Source organism: Buteo buteo, chromosome 20, assembly GCF_964188355.1.
Source record: "Buteo buteo chromosome 20, bButBut1.hap1.1, whole genome shotgun sequence".
Lineage (NCBI taxonomy): Eukaryota > Metazoa > Chordata > Aves > Accipitriformes > Accipitridae > Buteo > Buteo buteo.
The window spans coordinates 13,936,006-13,952,320 of NC_134190.1; the positions used below are offsets into that span (position 1 = coordinate 13,936,006).

Below are 16,315 nucleotides of genomic sequence, written 5' to 3' on the forward strand. Positions count from 1 at the left end.
GAAGCTCTGGGCAGGACTAGCAACACGGGAAATTCATCATGAGAAAATTCTTAATGTTATTCCTAACCAATCCCCGAGTATTTTCATACCCACATTTTTCCAAAATGTCCTTTGCAAAAGCTATATCTGTGACATCAACATGCCCCCACACCAGTCAAATTTTCAATTGCCCGATGGAATGCTTGAAAGTTTCAGACTGCATCAGGGAATTTATTTGCCTTTTACCTTATCTTTTAAATATGGCCAAATTGATGTCTTTGCTCTCTTCTCTCCTTTCAAAAAAAGAACTCTTCTTGCCAAAATTTGCCTTTTTACTATCACTAGTACTATTTGAAAGCTAATGCAGAAACACCATGTAAAATAACTTAAGGCCAGACTATTATGTCTTGGTGATCAGGCCTAGCTGTATCCACTAAGAAACATCAAGTAACTGTAATTATGCAACACTACACATCACTGATAGAACCACAACTGAGGTCTAAAAGTTTTGCCTTGCCAAGTCCATTAACTTTTTTTCTTTTTAAAATTAAGGCTACAAAAGTCAAGATCTAAACCAGACAAATGACTCAAATCAAATCTTTAGATTTTCCAGTCATAAAGATTACTGAAGAACAGATAATATTTTCTACTATACAAATAACTTTTTTCCCCTCAACAAATCAATGTGTTGATCTTTTAACAAATCCTTGTGTGAACTGTGTTTGACTCAGTGACCCACTGCCAGTCAGTCATCTGTATGCTATTTTAGTTTAATAAAGTAGATACTTTTCATGCTGTACGTGGAGATGAACCATAAAATAGAGCTTTGTTTGTTTCCGAAGAGGAAAATAAAAAGATAGTACTGCAGTAGACATGCTAACTGCATCTTTGAGATTACACAAGGGTATATTTTCTCAACTATAATCTTGTACAATTTATTGTTGTTTGTAAATACTAGCTTATTAGAAAAAATCAATTATATGCTTGCGGGGCGATTTTTTTTTTTTTATCGAATACTGGAAAAAGTCAGATTATCATATGCCCCATGAAGAGGTGTTTTGTCCTGTCCCCGACCCCCTGGCCCCCCTTCCCCCCCCCCAGCCTTTTTCAATAATGAAATTCATCTACCTCCTCCAAGAGGCAGGCTTTCCCAGCCACTTACTAATTTTATCTTCAGAGCATCAAATATTTTCAGGGTCAACTAACCATTGCTATGAGCAGACAAACTGAAAGTACTCAAAGTTACTCTTTTATACCAGTAGTCAACAGGGTACATTTGACAGAATTTATCCATCAGACAGATAGTTCATCAAGGTGGTCTAGCTTGGGGATTAACAAAAAAAACCCAACCAACCCAAACGACTTTTTTACTACTTTAGATTGGCACCTCTTGGCCAACACTATGATATGTAACCCTGAAGAGGAGTCTCTAATATTCACCATCTTCACTTTGATTTTTGCCAAAAAGTTGCAGAGAAAATACATAAAACCAACAATAAATTGGACAAGCAGCAGACTAAAGCACACCTCTAACAGAAATTCAATATTCCCTTTAAATGAAAAAATACTACAGAATAATCCTAAAGACAATGTGAGTCTAGTAAGTAGATCCCAATGCACTAGGATCAAGAAATGAGCACATAAAAAGCTGACACCACTTCTTTCTCTTTGTCTTTGTTAGCTGGTGGGAACGCAAACATGCCAAACAAAAACGTACTTCAAACATGATGAGAAGTTATGTATTATTCAGATATAAATTTGAATGTGCAAGATTAAAATCTAAGTTATTTCCGCTATAAACTGTATCAGAGCATATATTCTGAGCACAAGTGAAGTAACAGAAGATAGAAGAGACACTTTTCCCTAAAGTAATAAACCCTAAAATCTTTGTGTTTTTCAGGCCCAGCGAGTGAGCACTGCAGCTCTTGATTCACAAATTACAAGTGTGCTTCTTGTACCTCCCTATCAAATTTTAGAAGTACCACAAAATTTCTACTAAGCTTGATGTATACAACCCTATGAAGCAATCAAAAAAAGAAAGTACAAACTGTCATGTCAATCATTGATTTACTGAAAATTAATACAAGATCACCTTCAAAATACCATGTACTATGTTACTGCAACTAATTTCTACTTGGTATTAACCAGGCATTCATGTGATAAGTCATTTAGAAGCATTAGTTTTAGATATGACAAGTTAGATGTTCAAAGAACCTAAATGTTAAGATGTGCACAGTATTCACTACTTAAATGAGTCTCTTTTTTTTTTATTATGCTTCCTTAAAACAGAGGCTCTTAAAGCACCTAAATAATGACTAACATCTCAGTCATTCCAAATACCTTATACCTGCCCTTTTTCAATGGTTTATCATTCTTTGCTGAACTACTGTTATAGTATGTATTTTCTCATAATTTTACCTTTTCAGAACCGTAATTACATCTATTACAAAAGTAGCCAGATTCTTTGGAAAAAAAATCCCAGAGAATCTCAATGAATTTCCTAAGAAAATAGCAAAGATGTCTTTCATAATTCTTTCTATTATATATAAGCAATGAAGCAAAATAATCACAAAAAACAAGTATTAAAGAGATTATCAATGATAAAAGCTGCTTTAATCATTTGGGGGTATTTGAAAAATGATTTAGGAATTAAGTAAAGTCTGTGAGAAAGAACTTATAATAAGAACTTGTCAAAAGTTAAAAACACAGATGAGAAAAAAGTTTTTAATTGTACAGTATATTTTAGCTCCTATCAATCACTGTTAAAATAATTTCAGAGTTTAATAAGCAGATATTTACCTGCTGGAACAAGACAATCTTTCCAATCAAAATATCCTGCATAAATGCCAGGTTCTAATGACCCAACTATCGGATCTGCCTTGAATTCAATGTACATTTCAAACAGTCTTTGATCCAGCTCTTTCAAGGATTCCATACTAACCTAAAAAACAAAACAAACAAAAAAAAAAGGGAGAAAGAACATAATAAATAGTCATTAATTACAAGAATTAAATCACATACCCCCAAAATTTACCTCATGTCTTTAATTTTTGGTAAAGAGTAGCAATTACTTACACATGTCAGTTCATAATTGCATATATAAAAACCTAGGAACGTCCATATTATCTGTCCATCCTACCCAGTATAATTTTTTTTTTTCCTGATTGTGCTCAGCAACAGACATTTTTGGGAGAAGTCCAAGGAATGCTAAAGCAGGCAAATCACTTTGTGATTACCTAATGGCAGGATTTTTTTTTTCCGGCATGTCAGGAGGTCTTGATCTTGCACCAAGTAAACAACTGAATTTTGTTAATGGTTTAAAATATGCCCATAATAATTTCCATCCTGAAACATGAATATTTTCATCTAATACTTAAGATCTACCAATTGTAATATTACAATTTCTCACTATCTGCTCTATATTTGAAAAATACACAGATTTATTTAGGAGTCTCTGCCTTCTGAACCTGTACATGTGAACTTCCCCACTCTACTTCAAAGCATATCTGTACAACAGATTCATAAACTGCAACTCACCAACATCTGCAGAATTTTCTCTTTAACAGCTCTCTATGCAATTTTTATTAAATCACACAACCATACTGAATGCTAAAGGGATATGCACAGCTTGTTTATAGTGTCTGAACAACTTTAGATTTTATGCAAGACCTTATTAAACATAGGTACCCCCTGTAATTACGAATTCTAAAACAATTCTGGAACACAATGCGTATCATAAAATGTTAAAGTAGACAGTCAATATCTTAGGATGGTAAAGGATGCTAAATGCAAATAAAATGCTGAAAATATGTGACTTCTACTTAAATGTATTTATGTTTATAAGTAAGAGCTTAAGCAATAGCAAAGTAAAGCTTTTAAACTAGTACTAATTTTCCTCAACCATTAGGGAAAAAAGCATATATATATATGTGTGTGTGTAGGGTTTTTTTATATATAAATATATATATACACATACATATATACACACATGTCTAAGTGTATATATGTGTGTGTATATCTGGTAATCTCCAGAGCAAAGGTGTTTAAAAGTGAGGAAGAAGGCAGGGCTTTAGATCAACCCAGGAATTCAGAAGAAAGAAAGAAAAGAAGAATACCAACTCTTTATCATTCCTTCCTAAATATTTAATGCTGCAAGCTGCAGAATAAGGGATGAAGCTTATTCACTGCAGGGATGTCTCTAAACTGTGTTCTCCTCTGGCATGCCTATATTATTAAGTGAAGAGAAAAAGGAACTGCAATATTTGAGTCAGGAATAGACAGACAGATAAGCCTTCAGGAATGAGATCATAAGCACAAGGGAAAACAGAGGTATTACTGAGGTCAAAGTTGCTGCTGGATTCAGAAAAGCTGGGATGGTGAAGTTGGTGCTCAGAAACAAGACACCAACACTTTCCTGCTTTTCTCTCTGATGAACCTCCTTTAATTTGTCACAAGAGGATCTATATCCCAAAGATAGGATTTTCATAAGGCACTGAGAATTTGGTCCCAGGAGAAGATCAAGGACATTTTCTTCTTCTTTCCCTTCTACCCAACAGCCTGTTGACACTCAAGACTTGAAGAACACCACCACACTAAAAAACGTACTGAAATCTCACTCTTTCCCCTTACACAGGATCACAGAAATGTAAACTTGGAATGAGTTTCAAGACATTCTTCACTTCAATTTCTTATGATTAGGGAGAATAACTATCATTAGACCATTCCTATTTAGGTTTGAGCTAGTGGGAAAAATAAAGTACAAGTTCCAGTGGGGAGTCCCTGCAAGCATGCACCTGTTCAAAGAATCTGTGAACCAACTGCTTCCTTTGTCCTTAACTAAGTGTTTTATAATTAAGTCCATCTTCCATGTCCGCAGTCATTTAATACAAAAGATCATCTGCAAATTCAGTAGAAGTTTTTTTGTTTCATGCGAGTCCTTTTCAACCTGTTTCAAGTTCAATGCATAATTAACATAGAACAATTCATCTGAATGTTATTTTGAGCCCAGGATGGGGGGCTGAAGCAGAGTAAAGGTCCTCAACAACTCCCATTGTGTACACCCATTTTCCTGACTCCCAAGTAGGGTAAATGCTCATAAAAATATACAATTCCCTCATTGTTATCTTTCTGCTGTGAACTTCCCTGTAACTACAGTTTTCAATTCTTGTATTGAAGCCATTTTGAGCCTCTATCCTAGTAATCCCTCTGCCTCATCTAAGTATCAGAACTGTGGAAACAATTTTATTCAGAAGCTTAATCAATAAGCCAGGATGAATGTTATGGTATACATATTTTTTTTCCCCTCCACTTACTAATTGACTAAACTGATGATAAAAAGTTGAATTAAAGATCCTCCACAGAAAAGCACTTAAGAGTTATGATATTCACCAGTAATTATATTTAATTTCTACATAAGTATGTGCCAAGATGGCATGTGCTAAAGCAGAGTGTAAAGTTTGGCCATTTATGTAACTTTGTATTTGGCACACTAAGAAAAATGGAAGTAACAACCATATAGAATGTAAGGAAGTTTTCTTGGTTACCATTTTATGATTTCTGTATTTTCAGAATATTAGATAATACTGATTTCCCTTCTAACAAAGGCAACTTTAAAAAACCCCCGAAAAACAGATAGTTTTTACCAACATACTACAAAATTTACTTTAATATTCAATTTATGAAGCTAATAGAATTTAACAGTATAGTTTTGTTTCAGTCTTCTCAGATAACAAACAAATCCTATTTTTCAAAAACACAGAACAAAAAACTGAAACAATCAACCAACCCCTCTAAATTTCTGTGAGCTTCTAGCCTCTCGTAAATTTAGTGAAGGGTTCAAAAATTGCCCTCTTAAGATGATTATCTAATTATCCAAATCCTCCCTAGCATTACTGATTGATGTGTCCTATATATGCAGTGCTGCACCAGTCCGCACTTTCAAAGGGTTAACGGATTTGAAATTAATCTGAGACTTCAACATTTGAATTTCATCATTTATAAACCTACCAGACTTTTAATGGCAATACTTTGATGTGGCTGTACGAGACAGTGTTGAATACATACATAACATATGTCCTATTTGCTTATATAGGCAACGCTAACTGTACCTAGCTGAACTCTCAGTTGTCTCAGTAGCAAAGAACGGCAATATCCAGAGCAATTTCGCATACTGTACTAACTATACAAACCATATCAACCCCATTTAAATGCTATTCAAAATTACTTCAGCTACAGAAATTCAAACAACATTCAGGCAGAATGGGACTAAGGATGTACTACATAGTAGAAACATCAGTTCGAATGAAATATTGTACTCTGTACTGGAAAAGATAACATTTTACTTCCAACCAACAAATGTTTCTGGAAATAAACTAGCTTTATGGTCCTAAGGATTAAGTCACAACATTTCTCATAAAAAATGATTAATCTTTACAAAAAGGCAGGAAAATGAGACAGCTACTACCGCCCACTTTGACATTTTCGTTCTTTGAAAAAAAACACAACACACAACAAAAAAAACCTGAACTAGTTTATGAACAACAGCTATCAGTAACGCAGATTGCCAGATGAAATAATTTATCAAGTATATTTCTGAGATAATGATCTTTTATTCTGTGTATTAAGAAAACACAGTGACATTAAACAGCTTTACTATGAAATCTGATAAGCTTTGCCACTGAACACACAAGTCCTGAATAAGAGATCACATTTTCTGTATCAGCTATTTAAGCCTTATAGGAACACATACAACCATATCATTGTTGTTGTTGCATCCAGCTGATGCTTGGAGTCCTTTTGGCCATTTGAACACTTGCACTTAATTTCCACAGAAAGTAAAACAAATAAAAACTGTTTCCTTCAAGCAATGATACTTCATTCCAGTGCTCTCACTTACTTGAGTTATTTTTTCAACACCTTGAAAGCCATGTTTCTCAAAATGTTCAGCTATATTTAGGAAGGTATGACGTTCCAGATAACGGCAGTTACTGAGAGCAATTAAAAGCCTCTGTTCCTAAAAATTTGTTTTGAGAAGAAAGAGTATAATAGTTAGAAAAAAGAAATATAAGCATGACCAATACTGTAAATGTATAGTATTTTATTGACTCTCTGTGTGTGATAAATATGCTGATGAATAAAGTGGAGTTTACAAATATTTTTGTCAATAAAACACCAAGAACTGAGTGACTATCAGGTATGATGATTGAACATGTATGCTTTTTCTTATAGGATCTGGAGCATTCACTAGAATAGCTGTGACTAATACAGAATCGTGGTTAAGACTTCTTTACAAAAATTAGGTTTGGACAGCTTTCCAGGAAGCCGTTTCTGGCTTTTAGTTTGTTTCAAGAAATATGCTAAGAATTATGACCATCATAAAATTAACTGAAGATCATCTTCACTTTCACACAAAGCTGGCTAAAACATGGGAAGCAAAACAGGTACTGAATGAATGCACCCACCCATTCTAAAATACTAGAAGGTTCAGGAGTACTTGATATAATTTCAGCAGTTAATTTGAAAAAAATTCTAGGTGGTTATAACTTATCTCTGTTCTTCAATGACTTTTTTAATTACAAGGTCAAATACATTCTGAAGTTGAGATAACAGAATTGCCTTTCCCTGACCTTGGAGCAAAAAGGCGTAGCTTCCAAAGAGACAAAGAACCAAACAAGACAGAACTACTATTAAATAGATTTGGTCTTCCCTCTTCCCCTCTCCTTCTCCCAATGGGAAGACATTTTTCTACCTCAGATGGAAGTTGAAAATCAACACCAGCAAATGCTTGGAAAACAAAGTTATTTGGCAGTGAAATAATAATCATAATAGTGCAGATCTGATTAAAAATGGTGTTGGTTTTCAGACCCAGAACAACTCCTGACAGTTTTGTATGCCAGTAATATGATGACTAGTATTGAGATGTGCAGTTGCCTACTACTTTAAGTTATAATCAGTTGGTATACAGAGTATTCAAAGAAAATGAGAATTTAAAAAATACAGTGACAAATCTTGCTCTGGTCACTCACTTTCTCTGTTCTCATTACTCAGTCAGGAAAGAGAAGATAAAGTGTTGATTTACAGAAAAAAATTAATATGATACTATGGAAACCAAACATTGTCTAAAACTGTTGATTCCTTTTTTTTATTTAAACATTTGTACCTATGACATAGTCACAGCCCCCAAAAGTTACTTTGTCAACAATGAATATCAAAATCTATGTGTCGCAAGAATAAAATGATATAAAGAACTAATTGTTATAGTCTGCAATTCAAAAACTTGGCCTGACTTGGAAAGCTGTGATTCTTTATTGTAGCAGGAATGCTTATTGCTCTTGTAAATGAGGGTAAGCTATGACTTCTGACAACATTTAAAACCTGTACTAAGGAATATTAACTTCACAAGAGGTTCTCACTAGGTTTCTTGCAGGGAGCAACTATATTTTTTCATCAGCCACTGGACTAGAAGAAACCACATTAACCAAAGCCAAAGTGTCAAGAATATTAAAAACTTTTTTTCCAATTTCCTAAATAACAACCCCAAATCTAAACAAGCCAAACAAATAATCAAAAAAACTTACTCTCGGTAAAGTAATTTTTTTGGTGAAAAACTACATGACTTAATATCTACATATTCATGGGTTTTAAAAAGTAACTAATAATCAGATTAGTTGCTATAATTTAAAACAAGATGATAAATCAAAAGTCAATCTTAACACCAGTGCTATTTTCACTGATTTCAACGATGCCATTTTAGTTTCTGAGAAGGACCTGGTTTCAAAATAGTCTTCGTTAGTTACCTTAAGATGGTATGCTAAGATATCATAAATAAAAAGAGCCTTATATCCTTGTATTTTCTTACACTGATATACATATTAGGAAGTGCCTCTAGAATACAGAATTACTCTCTAAAAAAGGAAAACAAAAAACTGAAACATGAAAAAAAAGACCACATTCCTGTAACTTTGGGCAATACTAAGTTTCACATCAGGTTTTAGAAACAGAAGCCAAACTTACTGAAGAAAGACTTGAGTCTTCATGAATGCTTCCAAACAAATCTGGAGATGAAACATCAACTGAAAGACTAGGAATATTGTTTAAAAAGTGAGTAGTATAGTGCTTTTGATTATCTGATACATGGTGGATTCAAATGAACAGTTGTAATATAAGACCAGAATCTTATTTCAAGCCCCCTCACACCAAATAATAAAGCAGCCCACATTGCTCAGTTTTTCTAAGACGTCCACAAAGCCTGCAGGAGCTTTGTGGACAGACAGTACTATTCTAGCTACGGACCTTTCCTTCTTAAAGGATTTCAATTTTCTATAATTTCTCTGGTTTGCCACAGGTTCCATTTTGTTTTTACATCTATCCAGCCACCAGTCATCCAAACAGCCAAAAAAAGTAGCATTAGGAACACAGTTAATTTGCTTTTTTCTAAGGCATATTGCAGGTACCAGTATTTGCCAAGTCTCTGGCTTTTCACAAATAAGTGATTGGTACTCTTGGAAACTCAGGCTATTCTGACTTGTTTTGATCTCTAAAATAAGTGGCTCATAAGCAATTATCAAACAAACAAACTTTCAAGAATTTAGCAGAAATACCAATAGAACCAGTCAAAATAGAAGGGAAGAAGAGAAAGGCAGGGGATGTTTCTCCATAACTAGACATTACTTAGTGACAAGAACAACTCATTCCATGTAAGGTCATGTCAAAAACAACATACCTGCTTCTACAGCACACAACTCCTGTCATTGATTAAAATGGTGTAATACCATATTCATTATCTCGTACAATATTTATTACTTGATGTTACTCGATTGTTTGGCATAAAAAGTATCTGCTCTTATTTCAAAGCATCACTAACCAGAGGCAAAAGTATTCACAAGAAATATGAAATACCAGAGGGGATAAAACCACACCACCACTGAAATTTGAGACTTGTACCCACAATTTCAGAATATTACACCTAGGTCCTATTTATTTTACTTACTGTGCTGTATCTATGTCACCATCAGGTTTGGTGCTCAGTTGTTCCAAACAGTCTATAAAGACCTAGGAAACAATAAAGGAAGATCTACATTTTCTGCCAGAACTAAAAAAAATTTCTTAAATTCACTTTTACTACAGTCAATAGAAGCAGAACAATCATCATCACCTTTCGTTGTCTTAAAACTTACATAAATACGGTAACATTTCAGTTACATCTTTTGAATGTATAGTTTCCATTTTATATGCATCACAGTTTACTTGTAACAAAACATAGGTGTTTTTAATCCTGCTAAGTGATTCTCATCATGCATGGCTAAAATTATGCAGTCATAATCTACTGATTTGCAAAGAAGGCATTGTTAATAGTTTTCAAGTATTCAATCTGAACAGTTGGTCCCAAGTAAACATTGCAGAAGCAGCACTAAAATCCATTTGTTGCTTTGGTTCATGATTTCTTATTGAAGAGAACAATAAAAATGGTTCAAAAGCCTAAAGCACGCTATTATCTAATTTCAGATATATTTTTTAAAAAAATCAGACTTTGTTACAAAGAACATTGGTTTCTGATAGAAAAATTAAAAGCTAGATCTTCAGCTGATGACAAACATCATTGCTCCTTTTACTGCAGTGTATCGATGTTAGATGACATCAGCTCAGCAAGCATCTCAATCATCAGTAAAATCTTGAACAGTCACAATCAGTAAAATACTTGAATATGTCACTTACGCTCTGAGGATTTGATATCATCAGATTCAGCTAGTAAGCTCTACACACTTTTGAAGTCAAACATTTCTCAGTATTCCAGAGTGTATCAGAGGAATAACACAGTCATCAACTTAAGCTGCCTTTTGGGAGGTGGGCAGGGTGGAAAGCACACATTTTTGTTGATCACTTGTGTTCACAATTTCGTACTTAAAAGTGCTCAACCTACCTGCATGATCCCAATGCTTAGCTGGCACACATCCTCCTGTGTTTTCTGCTGCTGGAAAACCTGAAGATGCAAGCATAATGTTTCAGAACAGCTTCTCGTAGCCTTATTCTCAAGGAAGGCCTGAATAACCTATCCCTAAAGAGATGACAATTACAGGAATGGCTGCTGGGACACAGTGTTTTCTCAAGGGTCAACTTCAATTTTCCCCCACCCTAAAAACGGGGAGAGAGAATAGAAGCGCCAATAAAAAGTCTGACAAGCATGAGGAGATAACACATTAAAAGGACGTAAGTCCCAGTACCTAGTACATGTGATATGTATCATTGCTGGCTAATAGAATTGCAGCAAAAGCTCCCAGGATATTCAAAGATCTTTGGACCCTAACAAGAAGGATTCACCACGCACTTAAGATTCTTTTGAATTAGTTCATTAAGAAACTACACAAGCTAACCGTAAAAATTGAAATAGGGGAGGAGAGAGAAACAATACCCATACAGAGGGGCCCAAGGGACTTTGGAAAAGTGTTAAAACTTCCTTAGATCACTGAAACCTGAAAAAAACCATCAGTATCACAATCAATTTGGGCCTCAAGGTACTAAGTGGATCAGGACAATCAGGACTCCTGATTTAGAATAAAGTTTACAGAAGTAAAAAGCTGAATTCAAGTTCTGCAAGTAGTTTGGATGGAACAGTGAGTGAAGAGTAACCCTAGGAGTGCCCCCCCCGCCTTTGTTTTTTCCTCATGTAAATAAAGTCACATCTACTGCTATCTGAAAAATACATTAGTAACTTTTTTTTCAAAAGAACAGCTTAAAAGATTTAAATACAGGTCCAATCTGCCCTGTACACACATGATTACCACTAACAAAGGAAACACACAGAATTCTAAAAGCTAGCAGCAGTGAAAAGGGTGTACGTGGAAAAAAATAATAATAAATAAAATAATCATTCTCTGAAAGGTCTTGTTCTGAAACCTGACAGTAATTTACATAAAAAGAACAAAAATAAAAGCATAAATCAAAACTTACACTGGCCTCTCCAGGTTTGCAGTCCAGCACAGTTTTAAGAGATTGCAAGGAATGGATAATGCACTGTTCAAACTGGGATGGCTAAAAGGCAAGTGACTTGTTAGCTTTAGATAAGCATGTCAAATGTATACTACAAAAATATATAAAAACTTCCATGCCATATGGTAAGCTCTTTATTTCCAAATTATCCCAAATAAGGGTGGGGGGGTGATATTACAATTCATATATTACCAGAGGACCCTTTTGTAGTGATGTACTTCTGTACTTAAGTTCTCTACAGAATTATTACCATGGACCAATGTACTTTTTCTAATCTGAATGAGAGCCTTCTACATCAAACAGTCTCCTCTAAAAGGGTCATGAAAGATTTTTATAGCTTGTTTGTGGTTGCATATATTGACAATTACATTATAGATGCCTGTGACACCCTCCTTCCCCCCCATCTTGATCTAAGCTGGGATAGAATTTCACCTGGGATATCTGATATTTCTGCATTTTATTTCAGTAAAAGGTGTCTAAGAAAAATGGATTGAAAATGCTTTCAACACGAAGGAGAAAAAACACTGGTTTGGGGGGCTTTTTTTACCTTCAGGTTTCCAAACCTGAAGTATAAATGTCTTGTATCAATTTCACTCTGAAAGTGCAAATGAGTTCACAACATCTGAGTCATTAGTCAGTTTTTCCTTGTCTTTCTCTCTACCCTGTTAAGTCACACTTTTTTTTTTTTTTTTTTTTTAATTAGGCAGGAAGCTGTTGTACCAGGGTGAAGTAGAAAGGTGTCACTGCCCTGGAAAAGAGGGACATCATCCTATTGGAGGTGGACAAAAAAAAGCTATTAAGCCCTGTAAACCTGCTTTTCATCCAGTAGATGGTTTATGGCATGTCAGCAACTTTAGGCTTAGAAATAACTTTTATTTCTGTAAATGCTGGACTGGAGGTGGATCATGAAAGTGATGCCTGCATGGCAACCTGAAAATCATGAAAAAAGCCACTAAGACAATCTGGATTTATTATTTTTGGACCCACTTAAAAGAAGAAGAAGAACAGCACTAAAGGGCTGGTCTTTTTTTTTTTTTTTACTTCTGCATAATGAAACATCACACCTCAGAAGAAAGCTGTTCAGATGTGTTACTCTTTGGATATTATGAAGCTGAGGAAAGTTGGTTCTGTGCCTTACTCTATCTTTTACCTGGAATATAAATGCTAAAGGGGTTATTACCCAGTATTTCCCTCAAACTTATAATACAGTTTCTATCTGAAACCCAAAATGTCCCCAAAGAGACTGCCTGGCCCTTGTTTATACTGGTTCATTTTTGCTACAATTTTCGCTATAATATTACCACAATAAACTCTACTTTGGTAGATAAATAACCCTGATATGACAAAACATAGTCAACTGCCACCATTAAAATTTGGTATGTCTCAACCACGGTCTCAAAAGGTATCTAGGGAAATGCTGCATAAAAGGAATTCACGGGTGATTTCTAAATACAAAAACGACTTACATAGTTTTTAGACAAAGATGGGTTAAGGATACAGCAAAAGCATAAAGAAATAAAGCTTTTGTGGAAGATCCTTCCTCCTCCCTCCATTTTACAAATGAATAGAGTGAAAAACAGAAAAGTTAAGGGACTTGCCCGAGTCAGTGGCAACTGAAACCAAGACCTGAAGCTGTAAATCTGGTTATAATACAATTGCCCAACAATACTCCTTCCTACAATGTGTATATTGTGATTGCTTAATGCCCTCCTACTCAAGTTCAAACATGTATTTATAGAAGCAAATAAGAAAAACTAAAAAAGTCTGTGGAGCATTCTCTTAGGTAATATAGACAAAGCAAGTCTCCCTCCCACAGGCCCTTTCTGCTTTCGCAGATTGTTTTTAAGTCACACCTACAACGTGCTTGCTGTATTTTAGGCATTACTCATTACTGTTTATTTCCAGAAAGCATCTCACTAATTTATCTGAATTTGGTTTCAAGTCATTTGTTGTTGGTGTGTAGGCAACCTCCTAAATTAGTTGCTTTTCAGTTCAATTTCTCATTATAACATAAAAGTGACCTATTTATTTAGCTACACACCAATTCCATGGTAGTGTGCCTACTAAGTTATGAAGCATTTTGATGTGAACTGAACTTGTTGTGACCTCAAAAATAGTTTATTTCAGTAAACCATCCCTACAATAACAGGCTTAACAATGAAAGTTGTTGTTCATCTCAGCAAAATCATGCTAGAGGTCAGCAGTAATTACACATTTAAAGAACCCCACTTAAGGCAGAAATTTATGCTACATATCTTGATGCCCAATTCTTATTTATTTTTGTCTCTCAATACATGGCACAAATCTGCAAACTTTTATTTATGCCTTCCCCCCCCTCATTTTGCACCTTCAAAAATACTGCTGTCTAGTAGTACCATTATCACTTAAAGTTATTGCAGACATTATAGTTTAAGAAGTATAAATAACAATTGTGGAAAAGGAAGAAAAAAATAACTGTGTTTGGTGATGGGATATGTTAAGAGTGTTGTAAATAAGTAACCATACAAACAAAAAAATTTCGTATTTATCTTCCTATATTTTCATGTTTTAATAAAACTATAGACAGCAGTATGCATGCATATAGGCAAAGTCCAAAATAATTCAGTTTTTGGAAAACATAGAAGCCAGTTTCATTACACTTGCAAAAAGAAAAAAACCAGCAAAGAAAGTGCTTACAAGACACATAAGTATACCCACCAACGATGTCAAACCTTCATTGTCAACAACCCAGTCTTCCTTTTCAGCCAACCTCTTTATATCTGTAAGACAGAGCAAGAGGGGGAAGGGGAGAGAGGGAGATGGTATTCATTTTCATTATTAAAAACTCCTTGAACTTGAAAAGATAAACCACAGACATTGGGACTGCAATGACTAGGCATACAAGCAAATAGCACTAAAAGCTTCAAAGCTTTCAGCATTTTCAAATGACTAAGAATGGAACTCATACATGGTATGCTGGTGACACCACATAGAGAAGCGTATCTATGATACATGGCAAGAATTGCATGAAGCTCATCTTTTACTGGAAAGCTTAAAATTAAAGGAATATTGTGAAGGCTTTGGGTTTGTTTTTATTTTGTAAATTTTTAATCACAACATAAAATACTGCATTTAAGAACCCAAGTCTCTAATACATTATACTCCAGCTCTTAATTAAAAATGAAAGAACAACTGCCTAGCATTTTAGCAAAGACAGAAAGGACAGCATATAATTCATATTCAGTAATTATAAAAGAGGCACAGAGTCCCCACTCAGGGTCAAGGATCCATGGTGCTACACTTTCTTCAAAAATACATGAAGGTATATGCAAAAAGCACTCTCTTCCACTACCCAGAAGGTGCCAAATTCTATAGGCTTACTGAAGCTAACAGGAGCTAAGTCAGGATGTGAATCCAAAGCTCCTGCACTGTAAACAAAATTCCTCTATGGACGCATGCACTCTGTGTCATCGCTTTTGGGGGGGGGGGCTTAATTGACTTATAAACAAAACAAAGATGAACTGCATGCAGTTCGTGGGGGCTTTGGCATCCAGTTTTTCCATGCACTTGGAAATTGCTCATCAGAACTGTCTGTACATCAGGAAACTCCCTTTTAAATGGGCAAAAAATTCAGTGAATTACCACCTCTCCCCAAAATCCAAGAAAAGAGGATAACTAATGCATGCTGAAACATACCTTCACTATCTTAGTGCTTTAATTAGCTAAATTAAGAAGCTTGGTTATGATGTCATACCCTGCAATTCTACATCTCGTGGAAATATAGGCTTAGTGAAGGATAAGAAGTATTATGAATAGTTATTCTGTTCATGTCCCTATTTAGTAAACCTCTTAATTCAACCGATATTCTTGCAAGGCTTTAGATTGCACTGGTCAGGCTTTACATGTTTTTGTGGCTGCTTACTTTTGCATTCTGTTCTGATCTAATACAAATATAAAAGAAACAAATTTCTTTCTCGTATTTCACTGCTCACCGAATTCCAGTCAAATACATTCATGTAAACCCCCTCTCTAGTCTGGCATTCACATAATTTGACTTTCATGACCTTTATGACCAGTGATCACATATGAGAGGGAAAGAACACAGACTGCTTCTCAGGGTCAGCATGAGTATACGGTGTTTATCATAAGACAACAAGAAAACCCTGTGTGTGGGCAGATTTGTCCTATTTAAATAGCTAATGGTAGAGTGCTCTGTTAAAAATTCTAACTCATCTGAATGCCTTTAACAACTTAGAACATGCAGCAAGAGATGAGACTGAACTTTATATCAGCAATCTATGCAGCTCATATTTCAGATTATAGAGGTGAGATTCAAGTCCAGGACAAGCCTTTTTGACTTATAAAGACATAA

General features: G+C 35.0%; 1 protein-coding gene across 2 annotated transcripts in view; it reads right to left on the reverse strand.

Moving 5' to 3' along the window:
- The window catches only part of EXOC2 (exocyst complex component 2), a 137,364-nt gene that overhangs the window by 35,552 nt on the left and 85,497 nt on the right, over window positions 1–16,315 (reverse strand). For both annotated transcript variants that reach the window (XM_075052051.1, XM_075052050.1), the window contains exons 17-23: window positions 14,662–14,723; window positions 11,926–12,006; window positions 10,898–10,957; window positions 9,968–10,029; window positions 8,992–9,058; window positions 6,875–6,991; window positions 2,779–2,920 (exon numbers count right to left, since the gene is read on the reverse strand). In XM_075052051.1, coding sequence (XP_074908152.1) covers window positions 2,779–2,920; window positions 6,875–6,991; window positions 8,992–9,058; window positions 9,968–10,029; window positions 10,898–10,957; window positions 11,926–12,006; window positions 14,662–14,723 — 591 coding nt within the window. The remainder of the gene's footprint in view (window positions 1–2,778; window positions 2,921–6,874; window positions 6,992–8,991; window positions 9,059–9,967; window positions 10,030–10,897; window positions 10,958–11,925; window positions 12,007–14,661; window positions 14,724–16,315) is intronic.